Raw genomic sequence first — 18,886 nt, forward strand, 5'->3', positions numbered from 1 at the left:
TCTAGATCGGGAGTGGCTTTGTTTTAACTCATTACTGAATGTATTTTAAAAGGTAACTATCGTCAAACAAGGAAAATAAAAAATACCAACATAATTTTGTGATTTTACAAAGCATGATATAACTAATAATTTTCTTAAATTATTGGGAGGGCGGAGCCCCCCCAAACGAATTTTTGAGGGGGCTCGGGCCCCCTCAGGCCCCATGGAGTCAGCGCCTATGTAGGATTTACTTCTGAGCAGGCATATATAGGATTGCACTGTAAGGTACATTAATGCAAGACAGTGCCTACTGCTTTTCCCTGAGTTACTTAGCACCAATAATACACTCTACTGTGCCACGCAGGGCCTTACATTTGAGAACGCTATCATTATGCAAAGACAAGGCTTACAGCGAGGGGAAAGTATTAGTATACTCATTTTAATCATAAGTTAAGTAGCTTGCATCATTCCGAAAAGAGGATAAAGACAGAGAATCCCATTGTGCACAACTTCATCTAGCCTGCAGTGAATTTATTTGTTTTAAACATTTCCATCCCACCTATTTTCTCTGAAGACAGCTAACAAGAAGTAACAAAAACAGAACATAATCCCTTAAAAGCCCCAATATATATTCAAATTAAGAGGCTAACAGTATTCAACCTGTTCCAACAGACGCCGGCAGCACTAAAGCAGCACAGCATAGCTTTTATAACCAATGAAAATGACATAACTACCGTATTTTTCGCTCCATAAGGCGCACATGACCATAAGGTGCACCTACTTTTGGGGGTGGGATAAAAAAAAATGCTGCTCTTGGGGGCTTTTGCGGGAGGTGGGGGAAGTGAGAGCGCCTCACTCTGTCCCTTCCCTCACCTTCCGCAAAAGCCAGGGACAGCCGCGCGAAGCCTCCCCAGGGCAGCGGGATGAAGGCTCTCCGTTGCCCTGCGGAGGCTTCGAGGGCTACCCCAGAGCTGCTCAGGAGCTTGTTGGGGCTGGCGGGGGAAGCCCGGGTCCCCCCCCCCCCAGCCCCAGGGACCACACATTCGCTCCATAACACACACAGACATTTCCCCTTAGATTTTAATAGGGGAAAAGTGCGGTCTTATGGAGCAAAAAATACGGTAAGCAAAGGCCTTTTTTAAAAGGCTAGGTCTGCAGAATCAGGGTTGTAAATTGAACCGGGAGCCTTCACAGGTAGAGGAGGTTCATTGCTTAGAGCCATTCACCCTCAGACTTGTGGGGGACTCTTACCTAGGTGAAAATGATGTAGTGGCCGGGAACGAGCTCCCGCACATTTGTATGAATCATAAGCACTTAAGAACAGCTGTGCTGCACCAGGCCAGAGGCCCATTCGAATCCAGCATCTTGTTCTTACAGCATCCAACCAGATGCCACGGAAATCCTTTGTGCCAGTGGTGGGTGGGAACAGTTGCAAATGTGGTTAGGGCAGATATAAAAGTGGAAAGAGCGTTGCACAGGAGGCTACATTGCAGATCTGCAAAAAACAGAGGTTTCGAGAAACACACACACCAACAAGACACATTCCCCTGTAGCAAGGCTACCCTGGGGAATGTGGAAAAGGTTTGGTGAGCGTTGTGGCCTGGCTGTAGGTGGGGAGTGCATGTCCTAGGGAAGACCCACAGAGAGGGGGCTTGGAGGGCAGGAATCAACCCCTAAACATAGGGTTCCCCACTCCTAGTCGAGGCAGAGAAGTCTAGCCACAAAACGTCTCCCCGGTTCCTTCCAAGAAATATGCACATAAGCAGACCAGGTTTTAGGATGTAGAGGAGAAATGGATTAACCAGTCGTATAAGCAAAAAATAGTATTGTTCCCTCAGCAAATGGAATGAAGGCTTACCTATTAAGGTGTGAAACACAGCGGCCACAGCACCAGCTACAACCATACACAACACTGCTTTGGTTCTGTCTCTCTTGCTGTTGACAAAAACCAGCCCCACGTTCTTGAAGTCGCTCATTGGGCCCGTGAAGAACTTCATGAGGGAGTAGGCCAACCCATAGCTGGCCAGCATCTCCACAGCATCTTCCTTAACAGCTGCGATACCTCTGTTCAAGGCCTGAAGGGAAAGCAAAGCAAACGAGATACAAAGGTTTAAGATGTGCCAAGCCAACTCCAGGCAACAGAACGTGATAGTCAAATTATTCTCTATCTTGTTAGAAAATCACGAACAGACTGCAACAAATGACAAAAAAAAAACTGGGATAAAAAGCTCTGTTGATGGGGGTTTGTTGAAAGAGGGATGTCTTCAGCAGGCACCGAGAAGATGACAGAAAAAGTGGGAGGGTGTTCCATAGGACGGGGGCCACCACACTAAAGGACTGGTTTCAAAATGGTTCAAAACAGATCTCCAGACAGGATGGTATCTGTGAGATCCCCTCTCCTGTGCGACACAGTGATTGGTTGACTATGTAGGGGATGAAATGATATTTTAAGATATCCTGGTCCCAAGCTGTATAAGGCTACATTCACCAATTCCATTGCCTTGAACCTAGCTGAGTAACTGATAGACAGCCGGGGCAATTCTTTCAGTGCGGGTGTAACTGGTGGTGTTATTCTGCTCTGGTGAGCAATTGATTCCCAAATTTTCAGCTAGCTACAGCTTCTGGGTTAGCCTCAGGGGAGTCCCACACAGAGTGGGCTTTAGCTGTTGACATATGTAGATTGCACTTTTGAAGGGATGTACATTCCCATGTGGCACTACTAAGATTTGACTAAAGCTAAATTAGGACCCAGGAGGGACGTGGGTGGCGCTGTGGATAAAACCTCAGCGCCTAGGAATTGCCGATCGCATGGTCGGCGGTTCGAATCCCCGCGGCGGGGTGAGCTCCCATCGTTCGGTCCCAGCTCCTGCCCACCTAGCAGTTCGAAAGCACCCTTAAGTGCAAGTAGATAAATAGGTACAGCTTTATAGCGGGAAGGTAAACGGCGTTTCTGTGTGCTGCTCTGGTGCCGGTTCGCCGGAGCAGCTTCGTCACGCTGGTCACGTGACCTGGAAGTGTCTGCGGACAGCACTGGCTCCCGGCCTCTTGAGTGAGATGAGCACACAACTCTAGAGTCAAGACTGGCCCGTACGGGCAGGGGTACCTTTACTTTACTTTAAATTAGGACCCAAACATTGGCACATACTAAACAACACCCAGATTCATACTATCCTATCAAGCGGTCAACCTTTCTCTGCGGCAAAACTCAAATGCCCAAAATGTTTTATTTGTTTGTCCCCCTTAACCATGCTTTGAACATTTTCCTGCTCAACAAAATCAATGAGGATTAATATAAAACAAGTACACTACATCTGTGCTGTGTATCGATTTCTACCTTGTGCTAATCTCCCCCCACATTTTAACTAATTGCTTTAATTGTTCAAATACATTAAACTTTGACTTCACCTCCAAAGGCACATTCCTCCATTGTCTCCTAAGTCATGTTTTATTCTATTTTGTAAACGTAAAGCAAGGATATAAAATAAATGATCATTTAATCATTCGACCACTAATGAATGGATACTATGAGTTTTTCTTCCCAAGAAAGAAGTATTTAGGCTGTAAACCTATTTTCACTTGCTTGCAAGTCCCGCTGAACTCAAGGGGGGTTATTTCTGAGCCGTTATGTATAGGGTTTCCTGCCAACCTAGCAGTTCGAAAGCACATCAAAGTGCAAGTAGATAAATAGGTACCACTCCGGTGGGAAGGTAAACGGCGTTTCCATGTGCTGCTCTGGTTCGCCAGAAGCGGCTTAATCATGCTAGCCACATGACCCGGAAGCTGTCTGTAGACAAACGCCGGCTCCCTCAGCTTATAGAGCGAGATGAGTGCGCAACCCCAGAGTCAGTCATGACTGGACCTAATGGTCAGGGGTCCCTTTACCTTTATATATAGGGTTGCACCGTGACAGCACTTTTTCTGCTCTGTGTCCTAACATTCCTCTTGACATTTCCTAACAAAGCTGTGTATCTTAGTACGCTCACTTTACCGGGACATGTATTCCCATCCTGTCGGCAATTTGATTCCATGTCAAAGCATACACACAGAGAAAAGGGATTTTATCACCAACAGGACGGCAGCCTGACACTGTATCCGAGATAGTCTTTTCAGTTTCCAATTGCCTAAATAGAAGAATGATTGAAGAAGTCTACAGCGGAGAGCATCTCAGGAAAATTACCATCTAATAACTATGTTTTTGCCAACAGCCACAGGAGCAGTGTCACCGTACAGAGAAGGAGAAAACCCATGATGTAATGGAAGAAAGAAGCAAGTGCAATTTGGTGGTGACTGTACAAAGGAGAACTCCAGCAGAGACAGCGCTTCTTTCACCTCTGGCTGCCCTAATTTTCCAAAAAAAAGTTAGCATGCAGCAACTTCCAAGAAGGCAGGGGAAAGTCTGAGTATCTTTTCTACTAAGAAACACTAAAAAGTACCGTATTTTTCCATGTATAAGACGAGGGTTTTTTTTACCCCAAAACGAGGTTATAAATTTTTGGGGTGTCTTATACATGAGTAGTGCCACAGTGGGACAGGCGAATAATTTTAGCAACAAGCTGGAGAGTGTCAGTGGCGACTGGGAAGGTGATTGGTGGCTGCGGCATGGGCTGCTGTCTATTGGCTGCCGTTGCGGCAATTGGGAGGGCGTTCGGCAGCTGATGGCGGCAAGCGAACAAGACGCTAGGTTGCCTTGTTGACGCAAGCGGTTGTGTGTGGTAGTTCACTGGGTGAGTGATTTCTGCCATCCCCCCCAAAAAAAATAGGTCAACAACTCTGGGCAATCCCCTCCCCCCCAAAGCTCAACAACTCTGGGCAATCTCCCCCCATTTTCTAAATTTAGAGTCCCTAAAAAATAGGGGGCGTGTTACACACAGAAAAATACAGTACTTACAGAAAAGGTACGGCGGGTAGGGCGATATGACTGAGGTTCAGTAAATTACAGGTGGTGGGTACAATTTTTTTCTCTTTCCCCTTCCCCTGAGAGGTACACATTTAAACGGGTATAGACAAATCTATCTATTTTGAGTGTGGGTCCATTTTATTCATAAATGTGCTCTATCCAAGTGTCTGTATTAATCAGTGGCCATTTTTTCCCCTCCAAAAGAATTCCTACCTAAATTCTTATTTAAATACATATTTTATCTCCATGTATGCATTTCAAAAAGCATCTAAAATATGCATTCTAACGCTTTTTGTTACTTTTCTGAGCTGACAACTGTATTACCAAATTTGGAGAAACATAAACCCTGAAGGGTAATTATGTTCTGATGAGTCTGGGAGGTGTATCAAGTCAATTTGCAAGTGAAGTCATATTCCTTGAGCGTCCATGGACAGGTGATAGGAGTTGAGTCACTCTGCAAAAAAAACCTAACTTATGGAATTCACTGCTACAGCAGGTGTCAATGGGCCAGTAGCATAAATGGATTTAAAAATGGTTGCTAGCCACGTTGGCTAAACAGAACCACCCTGTTCAGAGGCAGCATATAAACCTTGCTTATAAGCTCCCCAGAATTATATGTGTGACTACAGGGAATCAATGTACTGCTCTAGATGAATCCTTGGTCTGGTCTGCCAGAGCTCTTCTTTTGCTAAGAACTCATAGTGAGAGAACGTCTCACTCCAGTTGTTCCACTAAGAAGGAATAGCTGACGGGTTGAATCACTGGAGAGCTGGCACTGTAAAAACAATGACATCATGCCAAGGGTGGCATCCCCATGGATGACCACCGCAAAAAAAAGGGGGAAGGAAGGGGTGGAAAGCTCTTCTGTGAAGGTTGGTTGTCGAGCTTAATTACTCCCTCCAGACAAACCTAATGTTTTGACTAATTGGCTCAGCCTTTCCCTTTTTTAAAGCCAAAGAAGAAGAGCTAATAAATCCGGGTGCTCAAACGTTCACTGGTATGCTTTCAGGCTATAAAAATCAGTGGCAATATCAGAAACTCAAATATGTAAGCTAGGCGCCAAATGGCTCCTTAAAACATGGTTACAGTCGCCAAAACAGAATGTCTAGTTGCTGCTGTATTTTTCAGTCTATAAGACGCACCAGACCACAAGACGCACCTAGTTTTTGGAGGAGGAAAACAAGAAGAAGAAAAAATATGAATCTCAGAAGCCAGAACAGCAAGAGGGATCGCTGTGCAGTGAAAGCAGCAATCCCTCTTGCTGTTCTGGCTTCTGGGATAGCTGCGCAGCCTGCATTCGCTCCATAAGATGCACACACACATTTTCCCTTACTTTTTAGGAAGGGAAAAGTGAGTCTTATAGAGCAAAAAATACAGTATTTTGTGGCAAGATGGCTCTAAAGTTTTATTTTTCAAATGATGGACTTACTGTGATTGATTCTGAGTTAAAAATCTGGCTAGTCCAGAGGACAACCTTGAGCTAGGTTACGAGCTTTGAGAAGTTAAAGAAGAAAGGTTCGGCCTGTTTTTACCTCTTTTTCTCAATGGGAATACGGACCATTCATAATGCAGAGATAGCCTTCACAACTGTTCAGTGCTCCTGCTCAGGCTGCATGGTAAAAGCATTTGGGTTCCTGAAATTCATTCTGATTGTGTCGCAAGTAGCTGATAGCCAGGTGCTAAATGAGCCTGGCACCTGGCTAATTTCGAACACTGATTTGGTGCTCCCCAAATTTTTGATACCTGGGTAGGTATCGCCCTAAGTAACTCTTAGAAGCCACATGTACACTCAAAAATACACATGCAATGGACGCTCGGGTTGCGAACGTGATCCGTGCAGGAGGTACGTTTGCAATCCGCAGCGTTTGCAACTCTCAGCGCCGCGTCTGTGCACACATGGGTTGCGATTCAGCGCATGCACAAAGCGCGATTTAGTGCTTCTGCGCATGTGCGAGCGCCGAAACCCGGAAGTAACCCGTTCCGGTACTTCCAGGTTTGGCGCAGTGTGCAACCCGAAAGCGCGCAACCTGAAGCGTCTGTAACCCGAGGTATGACTGTACAAGCAGAACCCTCACAAAAAAAAATACACAGTTAATGCGCTTTGTAGCTCCAGAATACCCTGGTTGAATGTTGCTTCTGGCATCCCACTTTCCTCTTTTCTGTATTCAGTCAGTTTTCAGGGTAGGACCATGGTTTAACCAGGGCCAAGATCAGAGCAAGCAGGACTAGTTAGATGCTGGTTAAAACCTGCCCCACCTCCGGAAGCCCGGAAGTACTAGAATGACAGCAATAAAAGAAAATTCAACCCTGAGCAACCATTGTGGGTCAAAGTGACTTCTATGCTGTCGCCCAGACTGCACAGCAAACAGTACATTCTCAACACCTTGGGCAAATATAAGTTGTCTTCAAAAAGACACCAAAAAAGAAAAGAGGCTGATGAAATGACAGAGAGACAATGGCAGAAGCAAAGAAGCAAAACCAAGAGTTTGGGTACACATGAGTACACATACAGATGATGTTGTTGTTGTTTAGTCGTTTAGTCGTGTCCGACTCTTCGTGACCCCATGGACCAGAGCACGCCAGGCACTCCTGTCTTCCACTGCCTCCCGCAGCTTGGTCAAACTCATGTTTGTAGCTTCGAGAACACTATCCAACCATCTCATCCTCTGTCGTCCCCTTCTCTTTGTGCCCTCCATCTTTCCCAACATCAGGATCTTTTCCAGGGAGTCTTCTCTTCTCATGAGGTGGCCAAAGTATTGGAGCCTCAGCTTCACGATCTGTCCTTCCAGTGAGCACTCAGGGCTGATTTCCTTAAGAATGGAGAGGTTTGATCTTCTTGCAGTCCATGGGACTCTCAAGAGTCTCCTCCAGCACCATAATTCAAAAGCATCAATTCTTCGGCGATCAGCCTTCTTTATGGTCCAGCTTTCACTTCTATACATCACTACTGGGAAAACCACAGCTTTAACTATACGGACCTTTGTTGGCAAGGAGATGTCTCTACTTTTTAAGATGCTGTCTAGGTTTGTCATTGCTTTTCTCCCAAGAAGCTGGCGTCTTTTAATTTTGTGGCTGCTGTCACCATCTGCAGTGATCATGGAGCCCAAGAAAGTAAAATCTCTCACTGCCTCCATTTCTTCCCCTTCTATTTGCCAGGAGGTAATGGGAACAGTTGCCATGATCTTCTCTTTTTTTATGTTGAGCTTCAGATCATATTTTGCAACACATACAGATACCCATCTCCAAAATGTCTCAGATGATGGAAGGATCTGGTCAAATTGCTTTTCTTACCTATCTTATCCTCCCAACAACCCTGTAAGGCAAGTTAGGCTGTGAGAGAGCAAGCTGCACATTGTCATCTAGTTTGAGACTCCAACCCCTACACCACACAAACTCTTAGGAGCAAATTTGCCCATAATTCACAACCTCGCCGATTAAAATTAGCCCCACAGTTTAGTTCATCTGTTAATTAAAAAGATAATAATAAAGCAATGCTTACTTTCCCCCACCCTCCTTTTCACTTCTTAGTTTTTCTATACACTGTCACGAAAAACAAGTGTCAGTACCCAGATTGAGTTTTGCAAAATAATTCAATGACACAGGTTAAAGAAACTGAACAGTTATTGTCTGGGAAGAGTGCCCAGCCAGCCAGCCAGCCAGCAGGAGAATACTTGTGTGCCAGGAAGAATTTATGTGACAAACATCTTCCTCCGCGATTGCCCAAAATAAAATATTATCCCAATGCAATGAGTAAGTTTGAAGAACATCCTTTGATCCAAAGCATAATAAAATGGAAGAGGGCTTATTTATGACAAGTCAAGTTTTCTGTAGCAAAAAAGCTGAAGAGCCTTAATCCAGCATGATGGAGAACAAGAAAAGGGTCCCCTTTCCAGGAAGACCCAAGGAGATGCAGTAGAGCAGGGGGGTCAGCAACCTTTTTCAGCAGGGGGCTGGTCCACTGTCCCTCAGACCTTGTGGGGGGCTGGACTATATTTTGAAGGAAAAAATGAAGGAATTCCTATGCCCCACAAATAACCCAGAGATGTATTTTAAATAAAAGCACACATTGTACTCATGTAAAAACACGCTGATTCCCAGACCATCCACAGGCTGGATTGAGAAGGCGATTGGGCCGGATCTGGCCCCTGGGCCTTAGGTTGCCTACTCCTGCTGTAGAGCAACCCTGCCTAATATGGTACCATCTAGAGCAGTGGTTCTCAGCCTGTGGGTCCCCAGATGTTGTTGGACTACAACTCCCATCATCCCTGAGCTCTGGCCATGCTAGCTAGGGGTGATGGGTGTTGCAGTTCAACAACGTCTGGGGACCCACAGGTTGAGAAAGGCTGTTCTAGAGGTTGTTGGACCCCGTCAACTCCAGAAAACATGGGCAAAGATGATAGGAGTTGTAGTCCAACAACACCCGAATAGCACCAAGTTTGGGGAAGGGTGCTGCAGAAGAACTGTCTACATTTTCCTTAAGATTCAGCGCTCTGGGGGCATCATCTTGCCCTGGTGTGTGTATAAAAAGCTACCTTACATTAGGTCAGATAATTTATCCAGTATTGCGTACTCTGATTGGCAATGGCTCACCATAGTCTCAGCCAGTGGCCTTCAGTGTCATCTGCTACCTGACCCTTCTTAACCGGAGATGTCAGCGATTGAATCTGGGACCTTCTGCATGCACAAGCCCTGAATTGTGGTCTTTCACTACAGAAGATATCCCTGCATGGTGTAAGCGTTGGTTACAGATGGATCACAAGGCAGATACTGGTGCAGAAGTTTTTAACAGCTTCTACTGCACCTGCATTGGAATTGGGGTTGCTGCACTGGTGTGTTGACTCCACTATTCGGCCGCAGGTGGTGCTTTGGTCTAAAGCACTGAGCCTCTTGGGCTTAGCTATCAGAAGGTTGGCGGTTTGAATCCCTGCGACGGGGTGAGCTCCCGCTTCTCTGTCCCAGCTCCTGCCAATCTAGCAGTTCAAAAACTCCCCTGTGCAAGTAGATAAATAGGCACTGCTGCGACAGGAAGGTAAACAGCGTTTCCATGCGCTCTGGTTTCCATCACGGTGTTCCATTGTGCCAGAAGCAGTTAAGTCATGTTGGCCGCATGACCCGGAAAGCTCTCTGTGGACAAATGCCGGCTCACTCGGCCTGAAAGTGAGATGAGCACCACAACCCCATAGTTACCTTTGACTGGACTTAGCCATCCAGGGGTCCTTTACCTTTTACTTGACTCCACTCAAATGTGGCCTTTCAGGAGACACAGTCTGACCAAAACACCGCAATCCTTTGTGAAATGTCTATGAACTAACTTTGTCGAAGATGCTACCAAGCTACCTTATACAACAGCAACTCAAAGCAGGAGTTAAACTTTGGTTCATTATCATTGTGGGGGGAATTGTTCCAGCTAACAAAACCATCACTAGTTGATTAATGAACTCCCAAGAAAGAATATAAGAATCATTCTGTGGGTCCAGGCAAAAGCCCAATCTAGTTCAGCATCTTTTGGTATCATTGATAATCTTCTCACTCTTCCTAGGGTCTCTTGAACCTCCTTCATGGTCCCAGGTACGTCTAGTCCACAGCTGGCGAAATACGCTCTCTCACATGTCCTAACTTATTGGGAAATAAGCTCCCTCAAATGTCCTAAATTATTAGGAAATAAAACAAATCCCATAGAATGAATTTCCCTTGTGAAAAGAGGGTGCACAGTGTTAATGGTTATTTAACTAAAAATCCTAGAACATGTTTACAAGCTCTGAAATTTTTTGCTAGTCTATCGTGATGCCACCTCGTACTTTTAAGACTATTTTTAATCACCCACGATCACTTTTCTGTATACTTTTTCTAGCAGACGTCTCAAGTTTATTAAACCTCCAGACTATTGCTGAACTTTAGAAACCTTTTTCAACCGAGTACACTACACCCACGGACTAGGCTGTGGTTTTTATGAAAGAGCAATAATATTATAAATAAAGTCTCAAATGGAGACAACAGGTGCCGTACAGCTGAACTGGAAGCTTAATGACACAACCAGGATAGTCAACCAGAAGAAGCCCAGGGAGTAGAACAACAAACTACATTGTGTGGGTGTCTATGTTCCTTCCTCCATTGTAAGCTATTCCACCAACACCCAAGACCAAAGCTGCCCAGATGTCTTCTGTGGACAACTGGAGAGAGGAGAAATCAAGTGACAGATCAGGATGGATGCCACGATTTGTAGAAATCAGGTGCAATAGTTCATCTTATTGAATAATCAGTAATAAAATTAATATACAGAGCACGTCTCTTGTGTAACAAAAGATTCTTATTGCGCAAACTGCTGGAAAGGGGTCATTGTGCTTGGGAACAGATCAGCCCTGTACAACTCATCTCCCGCCAAGCTAAACAGAGCCCACCAGCTATGTATGGCAGTGTTTTTCAAAGTGGTGGGCTACAGACTGGTGCCAGTTGGCTAGCAGACCGTGGCAACTCTACCACAACCTAGCTTGGGTGGTATACTTCAGGGACCAAATATGGTACTGTTCCCTTGCACATGGTAGGGGGGAAATTGCTGGTTCGCCACATCAGATAGTTTGAGAAGCACTGGTGTATGACACCCCAGTAGATGAACCCACTGTTTTCAATGCCTACTTAGGGTTGCCATATGAACTCTTTTTCCAGGGCTCATCCTCTTTTTCATGGGTATTTAAATGAGTGTTGTCATAGCAATCCATAATTAAAAGTAGAAGTTGGCAAATGTGTCCTCTTTTTTGCTCTTCAGAATATGACAACCCTATCTAGCACTACAAAAACGATAGGAGTGCCAAATTCCAGGCCACAGGGTTGGTAGGTACTGTGCATAATATCTTTCCACAGAACATTTCCCTCATTAGGTTCCGTTTCCTGCTGTCAAAAGCAAACATGATATTGATCTTTGCCTCTTTGAGAAGAAGCTCTTCCCCTTTTCTCTCCTTCAAAGCAAACACTCTCTCTTTTTTTAATCTAAAAGGAAGGACTGGTGAAAAGTTGGCTCAGACATACAATTCTATATTCACAAAATATATGGACAGACACCACGTGTAATATTTATTATGGGTAAAGGTAAGGTAAAGGGACCCCTGACCATTAGGTCCAGTCGTAACCAACTCTGGGGTTGCGACACTCATCTTGCATTATTGGCCGAGGGAGCAGACGTACAGCTTCCAGGTCATGTGGCCAGAGCAGCACATGGAAACACCGTTTACCTTTCCGCCAGAGCGGTCCCTTTTTATCTACTTGCACTTTGACGTGCTTTCGAACTGCTAGGTTGGCAGGAGTTGGGTAGAGTTCCTTAAATAGGAATGATTGGGACTATATCTTCCAACTCTCAGCTAACCTTGTTCTAAATCTTTATAACTGGATATACCGATGCGATCATCTGACATGGCTGCAAGAGCAATTAGCCATTCTCCTTAACTGGCTCAGCCAGTCTTGCTCTAGCAATATTATTATAACTGCTCTTAGAGATTGATTTTCCTCCACTTCTGACTCACTAGCAATGCTCCGGTGTTTTCCCTGAGACACTTCTGTGGCCTTTGATTTTTGTTTAGCTAGTGTAGGAAAAAGCAGAAAAGCAGCAGTTTGTCCACTACTGGTTGTACAAAGAAGTTTTGTTAAGAGTGAGAGACTGTGGAGCCGCAAGATTAGTTCATGTCTTAGTATTTGTGAGCGAGGGATTAGAGGTCGCATATTCCCCAGCTCATCGTTTCCAAGTGGTCAAAGCATCAACTGCATCAAAACAGACAGAGACAATAAATTATCCTTTCAGGTTTTTTTGTTTTGCTTTCCCCTCTGCTTCTAAGCTTTCACCCTGCGTGTGTGTGTGTGTGTGTGTGTGTGTGTGTATGTGTATATATATATATATATCATCACATCAGGCTGAAAAACACAGGGGTTTTTTAAGAGGGCAAGAGGTTGCACAAAAATGTGTCTGTGGGTGGGCAATTTATAGGCGAATCGAGGAAAGGGTTGGTTGCCGACCAAGTATGAGTTTTCCTGCAAAAAGCCCCATGTTCAGTTCCTGGCATCTCCAGATAGTTTCCTGCCTGAAATCTTAGGAGAGGGGCTGCCTGTCAGTGTAGACCAGCCTTCTCCAACCTGATGTTTTCCTAATGTTCTGGAGAACAATTCCTTACAGTCTCAGCCAATAGGGCCAACAGTCTGGAATGGTCGGAGTTGTGCTCCAAAACATCTGGAAGACAGCAGGTTGGGAAAAGCTGGTGTGGGCGTCATTGGCCTAGGTCAGGGATGTCCATCCAACCAGTAGAGTCTGGAATGGTCAGAGTTGTGTTCCAAAACATCTGGAAGACAGCAGGTTCGGAAAAGCTGGTGTAGGCGTCATTGGCCTAGGTCAGGGATGTCCAACCAGTAGATTGTGATCTACCAGCAGATCCCCGGCTGATCCCGGTAGATCACGGGATCCTTACCGTGTACAAAAAATTACAGGGAAAAGGCTAAAAAATTCTGTGCAATCCTCCCCCCTAAAAACTCTGGGCACTTCCCTCCTAAAAAAAAGGTCAACAACTGGGCAATCCACCCACCCCACGCATGCTCCTCCTCTCTCCAATGACAATGGGTAGATCACTGCCAGTTATTTAATACTGGGAGTAGATCACAGTCTCTTGGGCGTTGGACATGCCTGGTCTTGGTCAGTGGTTCTCCAAGAGCGCGGCGCACCACACTGCAGAAGAGGATGGCAAGTGTGGCAGGAAGATTCAAGGGCAATCAAAGAAACATCTAAACATTTCAGCGTGGTACAAGCAACTCCCAATTTCTGTGGGGGTTGCGTTCCAGGCCATTGTGTGCATCTCGCCCACCCCCCACCCCCTTTTCCAGCCGTCAAGCATGTGAAATGCCCATGTTTTATTCCATCGGTTCATGCACTAAGAACGAGGTGCCATGAAAAAGAAGCACTGCTTGATTGCTGGGTAACTGCCGTAAAACTGCTCTTTGAGGAAATGTGAGGAAAATGGAGGAAAGGACAGCAATAAATTTATGTGCTTGTTTTATCTATGGAACTGTCCATGCAAAGGCCTTGCATTCTTGAGCTAAGGAGGAAGACCAGGGGAAAGAGAGAAAATGAAGAGAGCATTAAGAGGTGCTCAGACTTGCAAGTGCTACACCTGGTTTCTCTTAAGACACAATATTTATCATTGCATAGCTCTATGTAAGCAGCTGTACGCTCTCCATGGTGTGAAGAACCTTCAATAAGAGATATGATTACTGTTGCCCAGCAGATGATTCATAGTAGTTTCCCTGCAAGGTTGTGGTCTTGAATATATGGAAGGACAAGTGGGGAGGGGAGGGATAGGCAGTACCAGTTGTATTCCATGTGGTTCTGTGCTGCAGGATTTGCTTCCAATCACACAAGGTGAGGCACCCGATTTTGCCAATGCCCTATTTAATTTAGCCCCCCCATGCCAGCTCTAGAAGGTCCCCCAAACGCCAGAAGCAGCTTTCAGACAAGTTGTGCTGGGCAGTGTGAGAATCAACAAAAATGGGTGTCTTGCCTTGTGCAACCGGAAGTGTTTCCTGCTAGTGCAAAGACACTATTGGCTAAAGCCAAAGGTGTGTTTGCATGCTCTCTGTTGCAAATTTCTACCCCAAACTTGCATTTATCATAATGCACAATCTAAGACTGCTCACAAACAAACGGAAACAAGCCAAACTCATCTGGAAATCTAAGCACAAGGCAAAATGGTTTTCCTGACAATATATATTTGCTAGGATGATGAAACCGGAGTTTGCAGTCTACCTGTCTAATCCTTCTCGGCAACCTAATTCCATAAATCAAACAGGAAATTAAGCCTCTCTATGCAGCACTCAGTGTAAATATTTCATTCATTCATGAGGGGTACAGGTTGACCTGAACTATCTATTCCACATTGCTAAAGGATGTTGCATGACTGGTTTAATAAGCAAACGTCTAGCAAGTAGCACAATAATTGCGTCCGATAGCTGACACTGAAATGTCAGCTTTTCAGCTTCTGAATTGTATGTTCTATGCACCAATTTAGTACACTGTCCCTGTGAGTTCTTTATTCAAACTCTCACACACTTTTAGCAGAAATGCATGATTAAAACTATACAGTGGTACCTCGGGTTACATACGCTTCAGGTTACAGACTCCGCTAACCCAGAAATATTACCTTGGGTTAAGAACTTTACTTCAGGATGAGAACAGAAATTGTGTTCTGGCAGCGCGGCGACAGCGGGAGGCCCCATTAGCTAAAGTGGTGCTTCAGGTTAAGAACAGTTTCAGGTTAATAACAGACCTCCAGAACAAATTAAGTTCTTAACCCGAGGTACCACTGTACTGTAACAAATCTTCAAACATCCAGAGATATTGCCCTGCAAGATTTTCTTTTAGACCATAAATCAAAACTAAGAGGAAATCATTAAACTAAGCATTTACGGAGTCTAAAGAACACATTGATGGAACAGACTGTAGTTATGAATAATGGTTTCTATTTCCGCCAAGAGAATGCGCAGAGAGCATTACTATTAAATGACAACTAATATTTTAAATATTAGTTTCATTCAAATCCTGTCCCTCTAGTAATAAACTCAGATTGCAATCTTCACCACATTTACCTGAAAGAAGGCCCTACAAAGCATAGTAGGACTTACTTCAGAGTAGGGATGGAGGGGAAATTAAATCCAAGTTGCATTTAAAGCCGTCAGCTATCAAATACTTTTTGAAACACTATGAGAACTGAAGAATAGCCATCGTTCAAAATTTGCACACATCCAAATTTTGCACTCCAGTTCTCCAACCAATTTCTAAAAATGCATATTTTAGGAGAAAACGTGCACTGAAAGTAACATACAAAATGCATTACATCAGCAAAAAAATTATTTATTTTTTTAAAAAAATTGTGTACGTTAGTCAAAACCACAGACAAAAAATGTGTTTAGTAGGAGAAAAATCAAACAAATGCTGGAGAATTTTCATGAGGATCTTTTTAAAAAATAAATAAATCACAAATTGCTGCAGAAAGGCATCAAACTGAATTTAACACTGAAAAAAAGAGAGACTGAGATAACTGAAACTGACAGATCCTTCCATCCCTACTTAATACAGGCATGGTACTGGGTTGCCTGAATGATGTGTTATCCTCATGATAACCCTGTGAAACAGACTTCGTCAAGAGATAATGACTTGCCTAAGGCTACAAAGAGAGCTTAATAGTGCTCTTAATAGAGAGCATGGATACAATTACTTGTGTCCTTTTTCTGGGTCAGGCCTCCAAATCTATACACATACACGCCACCAGGAACTACTACTAAATTCGGACCTTTCCTGGAACTACTACTGAGCTCTCGCTGTTCAGATACACTACTCTAGCCTACTGTATGTTTTCAGCTGTTGCTTTGTTCTATTCTGTTGGAAGCTACCCAGAGTATCTGGGACTACTGGGAAACACTGGTCTGCGAGCGCTCCAATCGGAGAACAGCCTTTAGCAAAGGTGTAATGGGCTTTGAAGACACTCGAACTCAGGACGCAAGGGAGAAACGTGCTAAGAGGAAGGCACGCTTGGCAAACCCTCACCGTGATCAACTCCTGCCCAGAAACCTATGTCCCCACTGTGGAAGGACGTGTGGATCCAGAACTGACCACCACAGTCACTTACAGACTCCTTGTTAAAACCATGTTTATGGAAGACAATCTTACTCGGCTATGAGGGATCGCCAAAGAAGACTAAATTAGCACTGTTCAGATATACTGCTATAGCCTGCTGCGTGTTTTCAGCTGTTGCCTCGTTCTATTCTGTTGGAAGCTACCCAGAGTGGCTGGGGCAAGCAGTCTGACGGGCACAAATTGTTGTTTTATTTTTTATTTTAGTGGTTTATGGCATGAAGAACGCATTACTTGTATTGTTGTGCCACTCTGCTGTCTTCACTAACCCTCTGAGAAAACTGGCACCCATTTGGCTTTTCATCTGTTATTTTATCAACACCCTTATTAACCATTCCACACGGAAAATAAAATATTCCAGGGTGTAGCATTATTCTAATACGTGTAACAATCGTACATCATCTTTAGTGCCTATTTTGTGTCCAGAGCAAGTGCCCAAGTTTGACAACTTGAAGAAAGCAAGGGAAGAGGACCCACCAAGGGAAGATATGGCAATTGCTTTGGAAACACCTTAAATTTCCTTTAGGAAATTTCCTTTTAGGAAAAGGCCTTCAAAAGGAACTCTGTAATTAACGACAGGTCTGCCACAGCTTAAGTAAAACATTTAAATTATGGATTTGTGCTATAAGTACCTCTTCCCAGTGCTATGTTTCTGGAAAATGAAGTGCCAGAACTCACCATGATCGATCATCTCCTGTGTTCTTTTATAATGGCCTGAGAGGAGCCGGAACTGAGTTCCGGTGAGTTCCTGCTGGGGGGGACCCTGCCTCTTCCTTCTTGTACCGTAACCACCATCTTAACCATGTGCTCAACTTTCCACTGATGGACCCGTTGGAAGCTGAACCTAGTTTCAATGATAATCCAAGGAATACGAAGTATTGGCTTCGTAGTACTTAAGAAAGCACTTAATTGCCTCCATCAAGATTTGATACTATGGCATGCCAAACAAAATAATTACATTTGTGCTTTATACATCAATGTGAAGCCCGCACAGTTTATTCAGGGTGCTGACACACAGTTAAAGTCAACATCCTGAATAAACTGCACACCATAAGCTCTGTTGCCCAAAAGGAAGCGTGGCTTTGTTTCTCTTTTACTAACAGACTTTTAAATATTAGCAGGATTCAAAACGGTTCACGAGTAGCGTAATAAAAAGGATATTGTATTATCTCTAAGGCCCTTTGATCACCAACTGCGGGTTTGCAATAAGCTGATTAAAAAACAGTCTAGTTTAAACATAGCCAGTGTGCTTTTATCGAAGTGTTGACAATACTGCCTGTCCCCTTGTGTCATCGTGATTAAGCTTTAACTTGAAAGCACATCTGCAACAAACTACCCTCCATTAAAATAAACAAGGGCAGCTGCATTGTGAAGGCTGTTTGGGGTATATTGCTACTCCAATTTCAGACAGCACTGGCAAGTAGACCCAGGAACAAACTTGCAACTTTCTGCGAAAAATTACAAGTTTAGCTTTCAGTCTCTGCATCCTTCCTAGGGAAGCTCTGACCTGCTCTTTGTCTCTGCGTCAGGCCAGTAACATCCATCAAATTTCCTTACTAAGCTATGAATGACTGCTTTGAAACAAGGAGCTGCTGATATCTGTGCCCACCTATGTTAATGTATTTTGAACAACTGAATAATGGTTTGCATAAGACAGCATTGTGAAGCTTCAGAGGAAGCGAAGAAGCAAGGTGTAATGGCAGAGAAAAGGGGGGGGGGAGAGACGGACCACACCAGTAGTTAAGGGAAATGAACATTTCATCAAATCACACAAATCATGTGCCACCCACAAATATATATTTTGTGGGGTCGACTCAGTACTAGATGATTCTGGCAGCCAGTTTCTTCAGCTAAGTAGCAATACAGATTTCAGACACTGGTATCAGTTGGCTTAAGACTGACCATAATAGTTCACTTCTACAAAACATTTATTAAAGTCTATTCTATTTAATCTCTAGGATTTTCTTAATGACATTGCTTCAAACTTCCTGTATAATTGTTGGGTTTCCACGTACTGCATTTGTCTTTTAGAGTAAGACTAGCACCTGAGGTGTTATTAAGTTGTGACACCCCATCGCCCCAAACGCAGTCCCCAGACAAGGTATGGCAGGCTCAATAAGCCATCTGTCTTCTTATCTCAGACTACAAAAACAGGAGAGCTGCCTAGCAGCTGAGTGTTATGCAGGCCTGATCTACATGTCGGAACTTGATTGCAGACACAAAGGGAGAGACAATGGAGTGCACTTCCGGGGGTGGTCAAACTGCTGTGTTAGCACCACTGAAAGTGACCTCTCTGGGGCGTAAGCCTAAGCAGTGTGTATGGAGGTTCTGGGCTGCACAGACAAGTCACA

At 44.3% G+C, this 18,886-nt stretch overlaps 1 protein-coding gene across 2 annotated transcripts in view; it reads right to left on the reverse strand.

The window, feature by feature from the left end:
- The window catches only part of ANKH (ANKH inorganic pyrophosphate transport regulator), a 128,811-nt gene that overhangs the window by 42,042 nt on the left and 67,883 nt on the right, over positions 1-18,886 (reverse strand). For both annotated transcript variants that reach the window (XM_081919127.1, XM_081919128.1), the window contains exon 2: positions 1,838-2,054. In XM_081919127.1, the coding sequence (XP_081775253.1) occupies positions 1,838-2,054 (217 nt within the window). The remainder of the gene's footprint in view (positions 1-1,837; positions 2,055-18,886) is intronic.

The sequence above is a fragment of the Podarcis melisellensis genome (genome assembly GCF_964234715.1).
Source record: "Podarcis melisellensis genome assembly, chromosome: 7".
Lineage (NCBI taxonomy): Eukaryota > Metazoa > Chordata > Lepidosauria > Squamata > Lacertidae > Podarcis > Podarcis melisellensis.